This window comes from Leptonotus elevatus, chromosome 9 (assembly GCF_054856555.1).
Source record: "Leptonotus elevatus isolate MCC_2025b chromosome 9, RoL_Lele_1.0, whole genome shotgun sequence".
NCBI lineage: Eukaryota > Metazoa > Chordata > Actinopteri > Syngnathiformes > Syngnathidae > Leptonotus > Leptonotus elevatus.
The window spans coordinates 24,309,543-24,328,602 of record NC_141247.1 but is presented as its reverse complement, the minus strand read 5'-3'; the positions used below and the strand labels follow the sequence as shown (position 1 = coordinate 24,328,602).

At 45.3% G+C, this 19,060-nt stretch overlaps 2 protein-coding genes across 5 annotated transcripts in view; one reads left to right on the top strand and one right to left on the bottom strand.

Annotated features, from left to right (window-relative positions):
• zic6 (zic family member 6) overlaps window positions 1–19,060 on the bottom strand; it is a 106,191-nt gene that overhangs the window by 35,607 nt on the left and 51,524 nt on the right. Inside the window, exons 1-2 of one of the 4 annotated variants that reach the window (XM_086085809.1) lie at window positions 5,613–7,217; window positions 1,193–3,784 (exon numbers count right to left, since the gene is read on the bottom strand). The exons of 2 other annotated variants lie outside the window; for them this stretch is intronic. In XM_086085809.1, the coding sequence (XP_085941935.1) occupies window positions 3,192–3,784; window positions 5,613–6,576 (1,557 nt within the window). In that variant the 5' untranslated portion in view covers window positions 6,577–7,217 and the 3' untranslated portion in view covers window positions 1,193–3,191. Of the gene's footprint in view, window positions 1–1,192; window positions 3,785–5,612; window positions 7,218–19,060 lie in introns of those variants that run through there. One more of the 4 variants, XR_015096046.1, reaches the window with a different exon arrangement.
• Window positions 12,912–15,156, top strand: zic3 (zic family member 3 heterotaxy 1 (odd-paired homolog, Drosophila)). The gene is made up of 3 exons (XM_086085446.1): window positions 12,912–14,212; window positions 14,541–14,704; window positions 14,863–15,156. Exons 1-3 carry the CDS (start codon window positions 13,207–13,209, stop codon window positions 15,043–15,045), a joined length of 1,353 nt encoding a protein of 450 aa, XP_085941572.1. The 5' UTR covers window positions 12,912–13,206; the 3' UTR covers window positions 15,046–15,156.

Below are 19,060 nucleotides of genomic sequence, written 5' to 3'. Positions count from 1 at the left end.
CGCGGTGAAGATCAACGACTGCGTGAAGAAGAAGAAGAAGAAATGGAAAAAAAAAAAGCAGTCGGAAGTTTTCATGGGATCCTCGAACGGAAACTGCAAATCAAATTCGTAAACCGTCAACACTGCAGGGAAAATCGATATTTTTTTTGTAAGCAACAACTTCAAAGAAATGTTCAAATGGGACACTTTTGACCCGGCGTCTTTTTGATACGGGTGCCGTACGATGACACGGGCGTCGGCCACGTGTTTCATCAGGTGGAAAAACGCTGACGTGTACGGCGGGTACAAAGTTTGACTGCTGGCAAATTGACCTCGTTCATCAAACGGGCGGCCTGTGCGACCACACACACACAAACACACGCACACACTTCCGAATGTCACATCAGCTCATCAAACTGGTCGCTTGATTTCTGGTCTTTTGCTCTTTTTTTTTTTTTTCTTCTTCTTCTTTTTTTCAGTTAAAGGATTTAACCTAAGGTCGTCCACCTTTGAAGGGTCAAAGATATTCCTGCATAATATACTGGTGTCATAATGATCACATTTTCTGCCATAATGCCACTTTTTACAGAACGCACTACATTCATTGTTCCAGAAATGTAAAAACAATAACTTCAAACACACTACTGCACAAGTGAATGTACTATATTTACTATATTAGACGCACAGATATGTACAGTATATATTCATGTGTTTGAACTCTTCTCAAAAATTCCAACAAGCCAGATTTCTTTTTTCGACCTTTTTTGCACTCTTACTTAAGACAATAAAAGTTTGTATTTCAATATTCTCGCTCATCTTGTGTCCGATGACCACACTGTGGGAGTGACAAAACATTTCATGACTTTTAAGTGAAACGTTGGTGTTATTTTAGTCCCAAACATTAAAAGGCATTTTAAAAACGCTCAAAGTGTGTTTGTGTGCGGGAAAAGTTAGAAAAGCACAATTTGAGGAGAAAAAAAAAAAGTCTGCTGAGTGTTTTGTGTGTGTATTTACTTAACAATTGCAAATCATCAATTAACACTCGGCACGTGCCCGGTGGTGCTGATGACGTCACGCGTGGCTTCTCTCCTGCGCATCTTATTAAATGTGGGGGGGGGGGGGGGGGGGTAAAAAAAAAAAAACATACATTAATGAAATTGACCACAACTGCGCATCTGATCAAAGAGAATATATAGACACTTTAATAAAATATAGAATACATAGTTAATTATACAACAGGCTTATATGTGCAGTAGAGTACAGTAAAAGTGAATGCTAATTAAGACGCCTTTTATGCTATGACACTCAAGTGGATGCTCGCTCGCTCGCTCGCTCACGTGGCACACAAATGTGGAAATGAAATGTTGACATTGAACACAGACCCGAACACGCGTGCATGTGGAGCGCACAGAAAACTACAGAGCCTCGCAACTATTAACAATGCTGCGGGCCAACACCACCAATTGGAGCTCTTATTAAAAAAAAAGAAAAAAAAGAAAAAAAAGAAAAAAAAAGCTAATTTACATTCAAAGTTCCCCGCATTGCAAGGGTTTACATTCATAGATAAAAAAAAAAAAAAGGCAGAAGTAGGTTCCATGATGATTAAAAAAAAAAAAAAAAAAACAGCCCACAAATAGACGTGAACACGATTTCAAAAAAAAAAATAGACATCACCCACTGTGGGAGTGGGCGTGTCAAAAGCAACAACAAAAAAGGTGGTGGGGGGGGGGGCATTATTATAACACGGTTCACAACTTCTCACTAAATATGTAACACGACAAGCACAAAAAAGGTACACGGAGTGCTGCAGCTGTCAAACACTGACTGGACACATCATTAGGTACACCTGCACAGTAGGACACATCAAATGCAAGAAGAGCTTTAAATAAGGGGGGGGGGGGGAGAGAAATACATTCATTAAAGTGGTACATTGTAAAGTAATAAAGGTGCATTATGGGTTCTGTTTTGCACTGCCGGGCTTCATTACTGGTTGTGTCTCAAATGTATGCTTGGGACGTGAAACAGGGACCACAAATGGTCTTGGTGTCTCCCGAGTGGTGCACAAAAAGAACCCCTACATTGAATATAAATCGAATTTGCATGAGTCAAATCATGCAATGGAAACATTACAGTAAAGCTTTATAGATCTTATTTTAAAAAAAAGAAAAAAAGAAATCGAATACAGGACAGTTCATTTGTATTTAAGAGAAGTACATTTCCATTTATTTTCTTAAGAACAGTTTTTTATGCAACCTGGGTAATAGCCTACATTTTTATTTTAATAAAAGGCCTACTAGGTTACTGCATTTTGGTGTAATTTTGGTTACTTTTTTTGGGGTGGGGGGGGTAAAAAGTTAGAACTAAAGAACTACAGCTTTCAAGGTTCTCTTATTTACTGTATAATATCCAATAACTATTAGCTTCTTCATCTGTGTCATATAGAACTTTATGAATCACATATAAGAATTGATGCTCGGTTATATCAAAACAAGGTCGCCAAAACCAAAGCGCCGCATTTATTAAAGGTACTATAGAACCTTTAATTGTTTTGAGCAAAGTAAGAATTGCATTGTTCACCACTACTGTTATGTTTGTAGTGCGTGCATGCGAATAAATATATAGAATCTTAAAAGTCAGAAGTCAAGGAAAATAGTTTAAGTTCATGAAACTATTTTCCCACATGATTTTTAAAAGCTTGAGATTTGGTAACAAAAATGCCCGCACTAACCTAATGCATTTAAAAGTGAAGATAATTTGCATTTTAGCGGGCCGCACACAATGACGTGACGGGGCCAGAACTGGCCCACGGGCCTCGAGTTTGACTGTGGGCAAACTTGATCCCAAAGCCCAAATGTTAGCCGATTTGAATCGGGAGATCGAATCTGATTCAAAAGATACGACGGCTGCGTCGAACTCAACCAAATCGTTCCCCTTCAAAATGATTTGATATGATTATGGAATCCGGAAACGCCACATCGACAGTACGGACAAGTCGATTCATGTGTCAAATGAAACTCTTGCCATCTCGGTCCGAGCCGAGAATTTGATCAAATCGTAATGCCACTGAATCGAATCGCTTCACTTTGAAATCGAACAATTATCAAGAATCGAAGACATGCACATCCCAAATAGAGCTCATCAATGCGCTTATTAAATAGGATTGTATTATGCAGGTGTACCTAATGAAATGTCCTTTGGCAGTCAGATGTCCATTAGGAGTCGACGCCACTGTGGCACGTGTACCACCCGTTGACGAAGCCTTTCTGGAAGTGCGAGGCCGATGGGAAAGTCCTGCACGAGGGGTTCTGGTGCTGGAAAGCGTGGCCGGACTGGCCGCAGTGGTACTGGGCGGACTGGGCCCTGGGGCCGCCACTTCCGGTGTTGCTGGCGCTGTACGAACCTCTCTGGAGCAACAGCGCGTCCAGCAGGGGCTGCGACCTGTTGTCGAACCCGAGGGGGAGGGGGAGACGTGACCTGGACTCGTCCGGACTCCCCGGGGACAAGGGGTCCTGCACGTCGTGGATGGGGCTGAGCAGCGGCGACTCGCAGCAGGGATCGCCCGGATGCGAGTCGGCGTGGGCGGGGGCGGGCGCGGCGGTGATGGCGCCGCCTTGGGCCTCCTTGGCGCAGTGCAGCTTCATGTGCTTGCGCAGGGAGCTCGGGTGCGTGTAGCACTTGTCGCAGCCGCGCACCTTGCACGTGTACGGCTTGTCGCTGGAGTGGACGTGCGAGTGCTTCTTGCGGTCGCTGCTGTTGGCGAACCTCCGGTTGCAGCCGTCGAATTCGCATTTGAAAGGCTTTTCACCTGGACGTGCACATGGACAGAAAGGGGAGGGGAGGGGGGGGGGGGCGAAGTTAGGCCCGCTGACGTCATGCCAGCCTTCAAAGCGTGATTCGAGCGAGGTGATGCGAAAATCTAATGCTGCGTTTCCTTCCTGGGGTTAATAAATAAGGCAGAAATATGTTCCGCCCTGAAGACAATAAAAAAAAAAAAATCGGCATTGTTATCTTTGCAAAGTCATGCAGCTGGGAATGGATTTGGCGGGTGTACCTAATGTTTTGGCCGTTTCGTGCATCGTATCCTCACGTCACCTTTCGATTACTCGCGTAGGCCTACTTGTATTTTTTTTTTGTACGATTTATATTTGATATTTCAGCCTCGTCATATCCAAAGCATCCCCAAAAGATGCTCGCAACAAGTGACGGAGTGACTTTCACTTGGAAATGTGGGTCAAGTCGCATTGATGCGTCTGCCTCGCAGTTGCCATGCAGGGAGAATTATTGCAATGTGTACCACGCCCCCCCCCCCCCCCCTCTTCTTCTTCCTACCCTGCACACATGGGCCAGATAATCATAAATACATATTCGGGTTTCACAGAGCCTTGTAAGTGAATGACTTTTATTGTAATCATAAAAAAACCAGACAGTTAATGTACTTTCCGGATATAAGACTCACAGCATGGGGCCAAATCGTTCGTTCCTGCTTTCATTAGGGCAAACAATTTACACAGAGATGATTACATATTTGTTTTACTAAATTCATTCGTTATTTATTATTATTGTTATTATTAATAATTATTCATTATTACTATTATACTAGAATGATGTATATTCGCTGCATTATGATTTTACAACAGCAGCTTAATTGACTTTTTTTTTATCTTATTTGTTATTTTAAATAAAACAGCCTATACTTAAAAAGAAAATCTGTAGAATTATTTTCCTTTGTTACTAATAGTACTAACAATGATTATTATTGTTCTGATGTATATTTCTGCAGTGCAATTGTGAACCCACAACAGTGGCGTATGTTTAAAAAAAAAAAAAAAACTAATGTATCCTTTAAATGTGTGTATAGCCTACAAAATACTCACGTATAATTAGGGTTATAAATAAGAACAATAAAAGGATATTATAATCGATCGTTGTGATTAATAAAGGGGACAAATCTGTAAACAAATATCCACGTCCTCCTTTTTTGAGTAGGCCTCTCTGCACGTTGCCCACACTACCCATGATGTGCCCCCCCCCCCCCCCCCCCCCACTGATGTGCACGGGAGGGATGGGGATGGTCCCTGCGAGGCGCACGCACGCATCAAGCGCGTAACGGCCACGTCACCAGCTCTCCGGTGTCCCGGGATTTATTTAATAATTTCACTTGAATGAAGTGGGAGCGGCCCCCGTGCAGTGCAGCAGCAGCAGCAGCTATATATACAGTAGTGGCGCCAAACTGCTTGACTCATCCTTGCAGCTGGCCTATAGCCTGCGAGACTTGAATTACACACACACTATATATATATATATATATATATATATATATATATATATTTAACAAAAAACAAAAAAAAAATATATATATATATATAAACACACACAAAAAATAAATATTATGTAAATGAAGGGTTGCCAATGGCCTAAATGGGGGGTCACTATTTGGCAAGTCGACACAAATAAACATTTATGTTGCACGAGGGGCCATAAAAAAAAAGTGCGTCTAAATGTTGTTGCCTGCGAGCCTCTAATGACTTAACAGCTCGAATAAATAAGCAGTTTACAACCTATGGAGAGCCATAGTGCCAAGTTTGTTTTCCAAATCCCCCCCCCCCCTTTGCGTGAAAATTGCTGGAACGAACCTGTGTGCGTCCTCTTGTGGATTTTGAGGTTTTCCGACCTGGCGAAGACCTTGTGGCAGCCGTGGAAGGGGCACGGGAAGGGCTTCTCCCCAGTGTGCACCCTGACGTGGTTGACCAGCTTGTATTTGGCTTTGAAGGGCTTCCTGTCGCGGGCGCACCTCTCCCACTGGCACACGTACTCGGCCTGCTCCGCTCCGCCGACGTGCTCCACGGTCACGTGGCTGACCAGCTCGTACATGGTCCCGAAGGCTCTGGAGCACGGCGCCGCCGTCTTGCCGCCGCCATTGCAGCCGGACCCGTCCGACGAGCTCCACTTGCACACCAGCTCGCTCTTGACTTTGGCGCACCTGCCGAGGAGCGCGTCGCCGCCCGCGGACGCGCCGCGCTGCGCGAAGGGCTTGTAGAGCCCCAGGAACTGCGAGACCAGCTGCTGGCCGGCCCCCTTGGGACTCCCGGCCGCGACGGCCCCGTACGGGTGGCCCCGGGTGTCCCCAGGTAGCCCCCCCAGCATCATCTGGCCGGGCTCGCCGCCGCAGGCCTGCTCCTGGTAGCTGGTGGCGAAGAAGGCGCCGGTTCTGGCGTCCCCGCAGCCGGCGAAGTCGCGGTAGCGCGCCATGCCGCCATGTTGGTTCGCCCGCGCCGACGCCAGCTGCTCGGAGCCCGGTGGCACGCAGCCGCCTCCGATGAGGAAGCCCCTGGGGCCGGCGTGCTCGAAGTAGGCCGCCTCGGCAAAGTGCGGGAGCGGGTGGTCAACGTGCGCGCTGGACCTCGTCTCGGGGTAGTCTCGCGACGGGTGCGAGGGGCAGAGTTTTAAGGAAGTGCCAGTGGGGAGCCCCGTGTGCTCCCCTGCCAAAGGTGGCAGCGCCACGCTGGGTTCGGCGCTCCTCTCCCCCGAGTTGAGAGGGCAACCTGAGCCTGAGCCTGAGCCTGCACTCAACCTCGCCTGCAGGCTTGTTGTCATCATGTTTGGGGCCAAAGTTTGCTTGCGCGCAATTTAGGAGATGATTTGAAAAGCCAACAAACACACACACACACACACACACCCACACGCACACACACACACATACACAAGGCGAGAGGAGAGGGCCGGGACGTTTTTCAAAATGTCTGCTGCCAGATTGCCATTTATCATCTGCACGTGGAATGGTTGGCCGTGAACTTCGCCGCTGAAAGACGCACCGGAGTGCTGAAAGTTGCCGCGAGTCGCATCCCGCCTCACTTTTCTTTTTGCCCTCTTGATTTGTGGCAATAACCGTGCTAGTAAAAGTGCCCCCGCAAACAGGCCGCGGTGCAAAATATAAAAGCGCAGCAGGCGCGGCGGCTTTTTGAAATGGGAGCTTTGGGATTGGCTGGAATGCGCCGTGATTGACAGCCACTGGGGTCTGTTTTAAGGAGGGGGGAGGAGGAGGGGAGGGGCGGGGGGGGGGCTGCACAACGCGGGCGCTCGCTGCACGACACCCTTTTCAAATGGAGCAGAGAAAAAAATGCTTTGAAAAGTGCCAGCAATACTCCCAAATGTTGCTCGGGGCGCTTTTCTTGGCCCACCAAGACAAACCAGGAGAAAAAAAAAAGCTTCATCAGCTGCGAGCAAAACACAAGACAAATGCAGGCCGCGACTCATTTGCTTTTTAATTCCGCTAACACCCCCCCCCCCCCCCCCCCGATCTGTGAGTAGATTTTTCAAATCGTGAAAAGTTGTGCAAAAATCTTCTGCACTTGTTTTGTTTTTAGCTACAAAACCACAGCAAATACGTGAACATGGGAAATATGTCCATGCAATGCAACACGTTCGAGCTGCACAATCATTCAAACTCATTAATAATCATGAAAGGTGCCACTTTTTCTTCATGCAGCAGCTCGCTTATGTAAAAATGCTAATAAGGCTCACGTGACAACCTTTCCAAACAATTACATTTGGGCAGAAAATATTGACTTGCATTATAGCTAAATATACAGTAAAATAAAAAAATAAAACAAAATTAAAAAAAATCCTCCATCCTCAGGCATGCAGCCATTTTTATGATATACGCAAGCCTTTATGATGACGTCACCTGCAGAGGTTCCTCGACAGGGACAACGCAAACGTCAAAGGGGCCACAAAATGTAGCAGTAGTGATTGGACTGAACTGCCAGTGTTGGTCAACCTTTGACCCCGTGTAAGGTCCTTAAAGGGCAATAAAAACCAAAAGGTTTCAATCGGCCATTCATTGGCTTTAAAAGGGCTGCACAGAACATAAATAACAAACATATCAACACTCTTCACCTTTTGGCCATGAACTGAGGGGGAAAAAAAAAAAGGACATTTATTTCTTTTTTTTCTTGAACTGCCATATATATATTCATCAGAATTAGAATTACTGCAATAATAAGTCAGAATTTCTGTAATGGTTTTAACTGCCATAGGTGAACATTAAAATTGCAGAAATATAATACACAACTTCATTTATTTTCTTTATTTTAACTTGAGCACTGCATAAAGCAACACATATCATTTATAGATGATGTGTATTGCTGCTGGTAACGCTGTGAATTTCTCCACTGTGGGTTAAAAATAAAAAAAGGTGTATCTTAATTTTACATTTTTAGATTTGAACAAATCTCAGACTCTCCATTGCAATTTGTGTTGGGTGTGTGACAGGCAACATCAAATCTGTTGTATTTTTTTTTTTTTTTTTTTACACTGCAAACATCTTTCTCACCTATGAACTGAATAATGTCAAAAATCAATCAGATGACTAAGAACACACACACACACTCACACACACACACACACACACACACACACACACACACACACACACGCCTGCCTTTTCACACCATGCCATGAAAACATGCACAATTTATTTTTGCAAGAGATGAATGCCAATTTATATATGGTCCTTTTTTTCTTTTCTTTTTTTTTTAAATAAAGTCTAGAGAGTAGAGTAGAGTAAATGTGAGGGCTATATTACATGTACGAAAAAGAGACAAGCAACAATCGAACAAATGAGCAAAATATTGAATTTTATGAGCAATTGTTGCCCAAAATGTTTCCAGGCGTTTACCTCAAGTTGTATTTCGTTTTTTAGAATTGCTTGACAGACCTGGTCAAATGTTTTCATGGGCCGCATATGGCCCACGGGTTGTAGGTTCCGCACCCCTGCTCCAATGGACACAACTGGAATAGGGATCCATTTTCTATACTACAAATCATTTTAGCCAATTTGGCCTCGACTTGCGTGTGTTTGGGTCTGACAGCTTAATATTGTGTCAAGAATGTGTGTGTGTGTGTGTGTGTGTGTGTGTGTGTGTGTGTGTGTGTGTGTGTGTGTGTGTGTGTGTGTGTGTGTGTGTGTGTGGGGGTGTATGTGTGTGTGTGTGTCCACTTGCAGACAGATGCTTCTATAAATCAAGTGAGAAACTACAGCTGCCTAAATCTACGAGAGGGATTCCACAACTTTTTACATCAAGTGCTGCCGAAAATAAGAGGAAGAAAAAAAAATGTTGCTTAGTATGATGTATTATTTCAAAAAAAAAAAAAAATCCATTTGATACTTCTGCGACATTATGCACATTTTGAACTGAGCTTGAATGCATGCTGACTTACTGTCACTATATCAAAAACAAAACAAAAAATTACCAAAATGCTTTCTAATTTGTGTTTTTTCTTCATGCTGGTGTATAATTCTGACTCATCCAGTTTATTACCAAAAGTTGAAATTCAAGGCAACTGGAATCTTCTAGATTTCAGGGCTGCAATTTAGCATTATTTCTTAGAATTGATTCATCGATAGATTGTTATTTTTGATTAATCGGATTTGAATTTTTTTTTTTTTTTATTCCTTACCTTTATTCAAAAATAGGAAATTATTTCAAATTGGCAGTGCAAAAAATGCCTGGTCAGAAACATATGTCATTAACGTGTCCAAAATGTTGATAATTTTTTCCCCGAGTAAAAGCAGATTTGCAAATGTCTTATTTTGAAAAAAAACAACAAAGCTAATCGGTTTTCCTTCATGGAGATCTATAGAGAAATCGGACAGTATTTGCAATTCTGAGAATTTGGGCAATATTCAGCTGAACAAAGATGAGCAAAAGAGCCGGCGATGAACTTGCTCAACCAAAGAATTGTAAATAAATATCAACAAACATACTGAACTTTAAAGTTAAATACAACTGAACTGAACTTGGCACAGACGAAACCCACGAGCCCCACTTTGAGACTCTTTGCACTTCATGGAAAGCCGACACAGTAAAGCATTCAGTCACGAAGACCACGTAGCGCATGATAGCATGACACGTTAGCAAGTATGCTAGCGTGTACCAACACTAAAACGCAGTGCAGTGATAATGCACATCATGTTGCGATAGAATACAAAAAGCGTTCATGACAAGCCAGTCCAAGTGCAAACGACTCATCAGCTTGCTCTTCAGCAACGAGATAAAGATGTAAACAAGCTAACGCGGATGCTAAATGACAAGCCATGCTGTCGAGATGGTGAATTTAGCCAAAGCACTACCAGCCTCCAGGGAAGAAAATAAGACAGGATGCAAATGTTGCATGCTAATTACTGTACAGGAAATTCAAGTGAGCCAAAATGGCATCATCATTTTGTGGGAATATTGCCGGCAATCCAAAAACGCTTTGAAAGAGAAGGCGAACGAGACAACAATTCGCTGTTGGAAATGTGAACACAGCCTGGGAGTGGGATTAGGCAGCACGACAACAAAACATGCAAATGGTGCAGACAACAATGCAGCTCACGGAACATTGCATTCGTTCAGCACTACTGTACACTTTGTAGAGTGTCTGTATTGAAGAAAAAAATAAAATAATAAAAAATAAATACATATGAACATCAGCATGTTGCATAGTGCAATTTACCACAACGTTATAGTGCAATTAAATGATATTAAATTATGTGTACAAGTCTGTTTGGCTACATGTATGTCACATAAAAAAAAGCACAAACTTCACGACGTAAATCACATGTTTCTCAAGCAAAACAATATTTGCAAATTGCTGAAATGAATGCCAACTACGGTCTACTGTGAATGCAAAAACAAAACGTGGCTTTACCATTGAAGGGATCGATGGGCCTGCCTGCCCTCTCACGTGACGTGTGCACTCGATTATTGCACCCCTGCAATATTGTCATATGGCGCGCATGCTCAGTGGGGAGCAGATTAGTTTATAACCAATGAGGCAACCCCACATTCGGCCCGGCCGTGAGATGAGGGAATCCCGAGGCAAGATAACAAAAATAATCAAATTACACACGGCACACCCGTGCTAAGAATGTTATATAATATGACACGATATCATTAGCGTGTTGTGTGCTCAAATTGTGGGGAAAGGCTTTTTATTCCAGGGGAAAGAAATTAAAATGTGAAGGGAAGACATTTCGTCAAAGAAAATGGAGAGAAAATCAATTAATTGTAAAGGAGAAAGTCACACAATCGTCCATTTTATTTATCTCGCCATTTTGTTTTCCAGCATTGGTTCAATGTTCTGAAAAAGTTCAAAAGTGAATATATTTTCATTTTCATTCTCAGAATTTTTTATTTATTTAATTGTAACAAGTCGACACTGGTTGTTCTCTGCAGGCACGAGTTGCTTTCCGTTTGTCACATTTTCCAAAAGCCATATTTTTTTTCCTCCTATAATATTTCTTCTCCCCGGGAGCACGAGCGCGCGTGGTTCTCGTGAGCGCGCACAGCCAACAAGGCAATAAAATACGGAGAACTTAAACAGCTTGCTCGTCACTCGCGAGGGTTCAAAAAAGGTCGCCGTAAATCGGCGAACTCAACCCAGCGTGCGCGTGCGTGACGTGCATATGCGCGGCCGCGGGTTGGGAAGCAAACGTGAGCGTGTGTGCGTGTCTCGCGTTCTACTTTTGCACTAGAATGCAACAAAGTGCCAACTTCTACCATTCAGGCCCAAACTCTGTTCGCGCACACACGCGCAAAAACAAAAAAAAACAAAAAACACGCATGCAGCCCCGCCCCTTCTACTATACTGTACAGCTACCGCGCACGCATGCTGCCTTCACTGCCATGCAGAAAAGTCAGACAACTCACCTCTACTGTGTGATATGAGTGGGGGTGTGCAGACGAAAGTTGTGGAGAGTGCATAGATGATGATGATGATGGGATGAGGGTACGACGAGAAATGAAGGGGCTGATTTGGAAGACTTTTTTTGAGGGGGGGGGGGTACAGGGAGAGCCCCCTTAAAAAATAAAGAATGTGAGGAGCTCCTTCCTGGGACAGATTGAGGGTGTGTGTGTGCGTGTGTGTGTGTGTGTGTGTGTGTGTGTGTGTGTGTGTGTGTGTGTGTGTGTGTGTGTGTGTGTGCATGGGGTCTGGAGGGGGGGGGGGGCGTTTGGGGGGGGGGGGGTCTCATGTGAAAGGCTCGCCGGTTAAAAAGCGCCGCTTCAAGCACTCAACGCGTCTCTGAACTTGATCAGATTGTATGTGTCCTGCAGAGAGTCAGCAGTATGCCTCTAAAACACGCTCAATACCCCCCCCCCCTTTTTTTTTTTTGGCTAAGACCCCCCCAAAAAATATCGCAGGATATTACAATTACTGCCATCTTTCTGTCTGTCTTTTATCCCCCCCCCCCCATACACACACACACACACACACACACACACACAAACCCCCCCCCCCCAAAACCCCCACCTCGCGATCCCTCCGTCTTACACCCTATTGAGATTTGCTGGAGAGAGAGAAAAAAATCCCCCCCACCTACCAAACCCCCACCCCCAAAAACCTCTTTTAAGATCCTTCAAGAAAGCCACAATCAGGATTTATGCCAGAAAAATCTAGTTTTTACATTAGATAGATAGATAGATAGATAAAAGTGGCTACGGTGTGAGAAAATTATATTATTTCCGATTGTCATTGAATGCAACACCTGATTGCTTTGTATCGAAACGAGATCGCTAGTTGTTCATTCTTCATCATTTCCATTCAGGCGTTTTGCCTCGCGTGCTCTATTACGCAATAGCGTCCCCAAGTCTCAACAGTTCGGGACCCGGCGGCGGGTCCGAGTTGGGTCCGGGCTGCGCGTTGCCCCCACTGACGCTGCGAGCTCCAAAAGCTCGCATTTACCTGCAAAATAAAGACGGCGAGAGCCAATCAAAAGGAGGCGTTTGAGACGAGCTGCCATCTTCAATAGGCAAGGCTGCCAATCACCGCAAATGCGGCCAATTAGCGGCCTGGCTGCGGGTCACGTGATAGGCGGGGAGTCGGCCCGCGATTGGCTGTCGTAGCTCTGCCTCCCGAGTTCATTTATGTTCTGGGAGTGAGTGATTGACTTTATCAGTCCAAGGACATCATCCGCCTGGAAAGGGGGGGAAGTTTGATCCTGGTTCTCACGGAGCGCGCTCGACGGGAGTTTTGCACATTCCTCCCAACTCTTGAAAAGGATTCTTCCCCGTTTTCGGGGTGCTCATTTTTGGGGGTTCGTTTTTTTTTTTTCTTCCCCCCTTTCTTTTTGGCGGTGCGGCAAATCTCGGCGCGGCGCTTGCAGCTTGCGCGCTCCGCTAAACTGGATTTTAAATTTATTTTCTCCTAAGTTTTTTTTTTTTTTTTCTGCCCCCTCCCACGCTCATGACTATGCTGCTCGATAGCGGTCCCCAGTTCGCGTCGCTAGGAGTGGGCGGCTTCGGGGCACCCAGGCACCACGACATCGGCAACAGGGACGCGAGCTTGGGACTCAACCCGTTCAGCGAGCCGTCCCACTCGGCCGCGTTCAAAATCAGCCCCGTGGGCCACGACATCGCCTCCGGACAGACGTCAGCCTTCACCCCGCAAGCCGGCGGCTATGCGGCGGCGCTGGGACACGCGCACGGCGGCCAGGTGGGCTCGTACGGCGGGGGGGCCTTCAACTCCACGCGGGACTTTCTCTTCCGGAACCGCGGCATGGGCGAGTCGGCGGCGCCGAACGCGCAGCACGGGCTGTTCGCCGCCGCCGCCGCAGCCTCGGCCGGGAGCCTGCACGGGCCGCCGGGCATCGCGGACAACCCGGGCCATCTGCTCTTCCCGGGACTCCACGAGCAGGGGGTGAGCCACCCGTCGCCGAGCGGACACGTCGTCAACGGCCAGATGCATCTGGGCTTGCGCGGGGACATCTTCGGCCGGGCAGACCCGTACCGGCCGGTGGCCAGTCCGCGCGCGGACCCTTACGGCGCGGCGCAGCTGCACAACTACAACCACCCCATCAACATGAACATGGGCATGAACGTGCCCAGCCACCACGGACCGGGGGCCTTCTTCCGCTACATGCGGCAGCCCATCAAGCAAGAGCTGTCGTGCAAGTGGATAGACGAGCACCAGATGAACAGACCCAAAAAGACGTGCGACAGGACGTTCAGCACCATGCACGAGATGGTCACGCACGTTTCCATGGAGCACGTCGGCGGGCCCGAGCAGAGCAACCACATCTGCTTCTGGGAGGACTGCCCCCGGGAGGGAAAGTCCTTTAAGGCCAAGTACAAACTCGTCAACCACATCCGGGTGCACACGGGCGAGAAGCCCTTCCCGTGCCCCTTCCCGGGCTGCGGCAAAATATTCGCCCGCTCGGAGAACTTGAAAATCCACAAAAGGACGCACACGGGTAAGCGCGAATAGAACCGACGCCGATCGTGTTGTTTCTGCCAACTTGTGTGTCGAGTCAAGCGTGGGGTTCGGTCCGCTGGTGCGCGTGCACAGTTGGAGTGGAGTTGTAAACTGTTGCTTCAGTGTTTACGAACGTGAGAGGAGACGCGATGAATAAATAAAAGCTGACGGAAGCCGCGTTGAGCCCAAATGTAGGTTAGGATGTTATATAATAACGCTGCGTGCGCGTGTGTGCGAGTGTGAACGTGTTTACGGCCGTCTGTGACATGAGCTTGTCCCCCCCCCCCCAACCGACCCCCCCCCCTCCTCCTCCCCCTGCCCGTCAGGTGAGAAGCCGTTCAAGTGCGAATTCGATGGCTGCGACCGCCGCTTCGCCAACAGCAGCGACCGGAAGAAGCACATGCACGTGCACACATCCGACAAGCCGTACATCTGCAAAGTGTGCGACAAGTCCTACACACACCCCAGCTCTCTCAGGAAACACATGAAGGTATCATTCCCAAACAATTTAGCGCGCGCAGACGTCATAACGCTTCTTAAATCCCCCTCCCCCCTTTTTTTTGTTTACAACTTGATTCGATGGGTGTGCATTCAAAAGCTTGATTATTATTATTATTTTTTTTGTTAAATGTATTTCTTGTCTCCAAGGTCCACGAGTCCCAAGGGTCCGAGTCGTCCCCGGCAGCAAGTTCCGGATACGAGTCGTCCACACCGCCGGTTCTGGGCTCGGCCTCCAGCGAAGACCCGACAAAAACGCCCCCGTCAGTCGTGCAAAACACATCCGGACACAGCGACGGGCTGGCGCCCAACTTTAACGAATGGTACGTTTGAGGGCGACAACAAGCAAGCGGCCCAACTTGTATGGATTTAAAAACCACGAAAAGACTTTTCCTGACTCCATACACACACACACACACACACGAAGATACACACACACACACACGCACACAACAGGACAAGCAGAAGCAAGCAAGCGGGCCACGTCCGAGCTCAGGATTACTCAAGTTGGACTTTTTTTTTATTCCGCATTTTGAAGGGATTCAAATGAAAATAAATGGAAACAGAGAAAATACTCTCTCAGATTACGTCATTCTGTTGTTTTGTTTTGCCCCTTTTTTTGTTGAAAAAAACATTTCAGGAGAAAAAAAAATGATTTATTTTTAATTTTATGTATTTTCTCAAAATTTTATTTAAAAATAAAAATAAAAAAGGGAGGATTATTTCACTCTGTTTTATATTATAAATAAATAAAAAAAAGGGTGTCAGGCAGCAAGTGTTGTGTCGCCCCTTCAATTGATTGTTGGAACTTTCAGTCTTAAGAAAACGTGCCAAAGTCTTTTTTTTTGTCATGAACTTGAACACAGTTTAAAAGATTACAAAAGAAAAAAAATCCTAAATAAATATTATACTCGTGAATGTATTTCCTTGTTTGATGGGGTCGAATCTGTCGTCATCGTCCGTTTTTTCGGGTGCAGAAAAAAAAGTGTGGTATTAGGTTATACGATTGTTGCCGTTGAATATAATAACGTTGCCTTTTGTTAATATGCCGTTGTAAATACATATCCATGATGCCATATTTATCAATTTATAATTTAATTATGGGTGGGGGGGGGAAAATGATATTTATGGAAATGTTTTTTTCTTCTTCTAACAACTGTACTGGGCTCAGCTTCACAACAACAACAACAACGAAAAGCTCCAACATGGCGATTGTATCCTTTTGTCTTTTCCTTTCTTTTATTTTAGTTTTTAAACCAGTAGGCCTACACGTGTCTTATTTGCATCGAATAATAAATAGTCTATATGGATATTATGGATTTGTCTATATATGATGCAAGATATTCCCCATATTTTCTTTATGAGACCATTGACATGTACATGTGTGACCTTGGAGGAGGGAGTTCAGCTGAGAAGCTATAAAACGCTTGTGTGGATATCTTTATGTGGGGCTGGGGGGGGGCGGGGGGGGGGGTTTAAACTTTGCTTTTGTATATTTTACTTTTTTTTTTTTAGAATCAGACATAGATGTCAAATCTGTAGCATTGAAAAAATTGCACTCTTTGTATTACAGACGAGTGTGTGCCGATTTCCAAATCAAGGTGACAGAATTTCGAAATTGGGAGTCCAGACCCAAATATAATTTTTTTTTATCTTTTAAGAATAGTTCCAGCAGTGTCTTTGTGCAAGTATGTTTTTAAATGTGTGCATCGGCAACAATGGAACTGTCACGAGAAGGAAAAAATAAAACAAAAAAAAGTTGTTGTTTTTTATTTTTTTTTGTCTGTCAGCTTGCATTGTTTTCAACGTAAAAATTCTTCTGTGGAAACTAAGCGTGTTCTCTGTTGTGGTGTTTGCATATAGAGCAGTTTGATTATGCCTGTTTTTTTTTATTTTTTATGTGTGAGTAACATGTCAAGATGGCATTTTTTTTTGTGTTGGAAAAAAAAATCTAGTGAAAGGAATTTTAGCTCTATGTGGGACTTTTTGTTTTGAGGGGTTTGAAAAAAAGAGTTACAGCATTGCATTGTAACCTCTTCTTAAGATTTCAATATTATGCAGACACAAAGTTTATTGTGAGATCAATTTCAGACCACCAGCACTAATTTTGAAAATAAAATGTACAAAAAAAAACGGTACCTCGTGACAGTGATATATGAAATACGTTTATTTAATTAAATAATTTAAGGAGTATATGTTTTATATGCTATTTTCTATACCTTAATTTAAAAAAAAACGAATACTTTTTCTTACGCCCGCCCCCACTTGACTAAAATGTACAAATATCGTCTGTATAAAACAAAACAAAACAAAACACACTGCGAGAATGATGATGTTGTAACACGTTCTTCGTATTTCGACGAGGAGGAAAAGAAAAAAAAGGTTTTCGTCATGAAATGTGTCACTGTGCCACACTGAGGCAAAGCAAATGTTACACGAGCAGGCCCACGTTTTTGCCTTAGCCTGCATCAGCTAATACCCGCCGCCAATAGCAACATTTGGTTTTTCAAGGCTATACTGTGCAATTGCTTTCTTTCAAGACAACAAATGTGATTTTGCTTTTCTTTTTCTTCTTCTGATTTTTTTTTTTTTTTTTGGACTGGAATTAAAATCAAAACCTTGTGCAAACGAGCCTTCCCGGTGATTATTTTTGCTGTTCTTATTCTTAGCAGCATGTTTTGTGCGCTTGCTGGAGTCAGACTGCGAGGAGTCACTTGAACTTGACACCAAGGGAGGCGCCATTTTAGTGTCTTGGCTTGTGTGCGTGCACTCGTCGTGACGTCACAGACCTTTCATTTCACCTCAAAGTCGCGCGCGCGGGGAAAGTTGATTTATGTTTATTTTACTATTAAAGATTGTGGGGGGGGGGGGGGGGGTTGCAGGATTTTGTATACTTCCAGCCCGTGGCCGTCAAATGAAGTGTGTGTTGACAAAAGTCTCCCAGCACACACACACACCCAAAGTGGCTTTCCTTATTTACCCGCTGCAAATTGAAGAAATTAAACCAGTATTTTTTTTTACACTCTTAAAAAAAAAAAATTCGCGCATCAACATCAGCATCCTCCGCAGCCATATTAAACACAGATTCACTTCTTTTTTTTTCCTCCCCACTTTTGCGCAAGCGCGATCATTCCTTTGATTTCTTTTCTTTCAGCCCCCTTAACCCCCCCCCCCCCACCCCTCCCGACTCGGCTCGTCTAGTCGCACATTTTCAAGTTCCTCCTCTCAGACGCGGTGACGTCAAATAAGAGAGACGCGGCTTGCTGGAGAGAGGGAGAATAGGCGGCTGCGTTTTTACGCACGCGTTTGTTGACGTTTTATTTTATTATATATATATATATTATTATTATTTTTTTTTAACACGCCCGCGGCGGGATTGGTGGGCTTGCACTCTGACCTGCATTATCACGAGACAAATCCGGGTGTAAAGATGCCATGTGAGCGCGAGTTAATTTGAGAGGGATCGTGAGAGCAGGAAAAATAAAACACTTGAGCGCGCATCCGCCAACACGCGCGCGCACGCACGCACAGTAGAGAACCGTCGCCCGCACGAGAAAGTGGAGCAGCGGACGCGATCCAAGAAAGGCGACCGAGAGTGAAGCGAGAGAGAGAGATAGGGGGGGGGGAGGGGGGGGGGGGGGACACACCCCGCACGCGCGTGAAAGGCTCGAGCTTGAGTCTCAATAATGGATTAGAAAGCAGCGTTTTATAAGACGAACCGAATGCTGCAGCGTGCATGTGCTGCTGCGTCTGTCTCGGATTTACAGTCTTCCCTTTGCAAGTTTTTTTTTTTTCTTTCTTTCTTCTTCGTGGGTTGCAATGTGGGTAGTACCCGGATGATGCAGCTGTCTGTTGGCACCTCAGGGGGAGAAAAGGGAGGGAGCGACGTGTCTCGACTGTTTTACCGGCTGAAGTTTGATATTGGATTGATTGGTCACCCCCCCCCCCCTCCTCTCTCTCCTCTAGACTGCCCCCCCCCCCCCTCCTTCCAGTGAAGAGTATTTGCTGGCTAAGCGGAAGAGGAGCGCGCTATAAGAGGATCACCTGACACAAGCAGGTCCCCAACGCCCTTTTTGTCACGCAAGCCGCGCGCACACGCGCGCTCCCGGATGGCGACGGCCAATCGAAGAATGCAAACACAACATGCTTACACACACTCTCCATGTGCGACCTTTTTTGTTTTATGTTGGTCTTAAGTGGAACGTTAAGGGAGATTTTGTTGCGATTCTTCCGCTGACAAGCTGGCGAGATAACGCTGAAAAAGCAGCTGATCTCAAAAAGAGAGAATTTGATATCAACACCAGGAACCACGAGGGCCTTAATATCTTCATATTTGTATGAAGTGGCA

Coding starts and splice junctions, on each gene's coding strand:
- zic3 (XM_086085446.1), top strand. CDS start 13,207: ATGACTATGCTGCTCGATAGCGGTCCCCAGTTCGCGTCGCTAGGAGTG. Junction 14,213..14,540: donor CCACAAAAGGACGCACACGG/GTAAGCGCGAAT, acceptor CCTGCCCGTCAG/GTGAGAAGCCGTTCAAGTGC. Junction 14,705..14,862: donor CTCTCAGGAAACACATGAAG/GTATCATTCCCA, acceptor CTTGTCTCCAAG/GTCCACGAGTCCCAAGGGTC.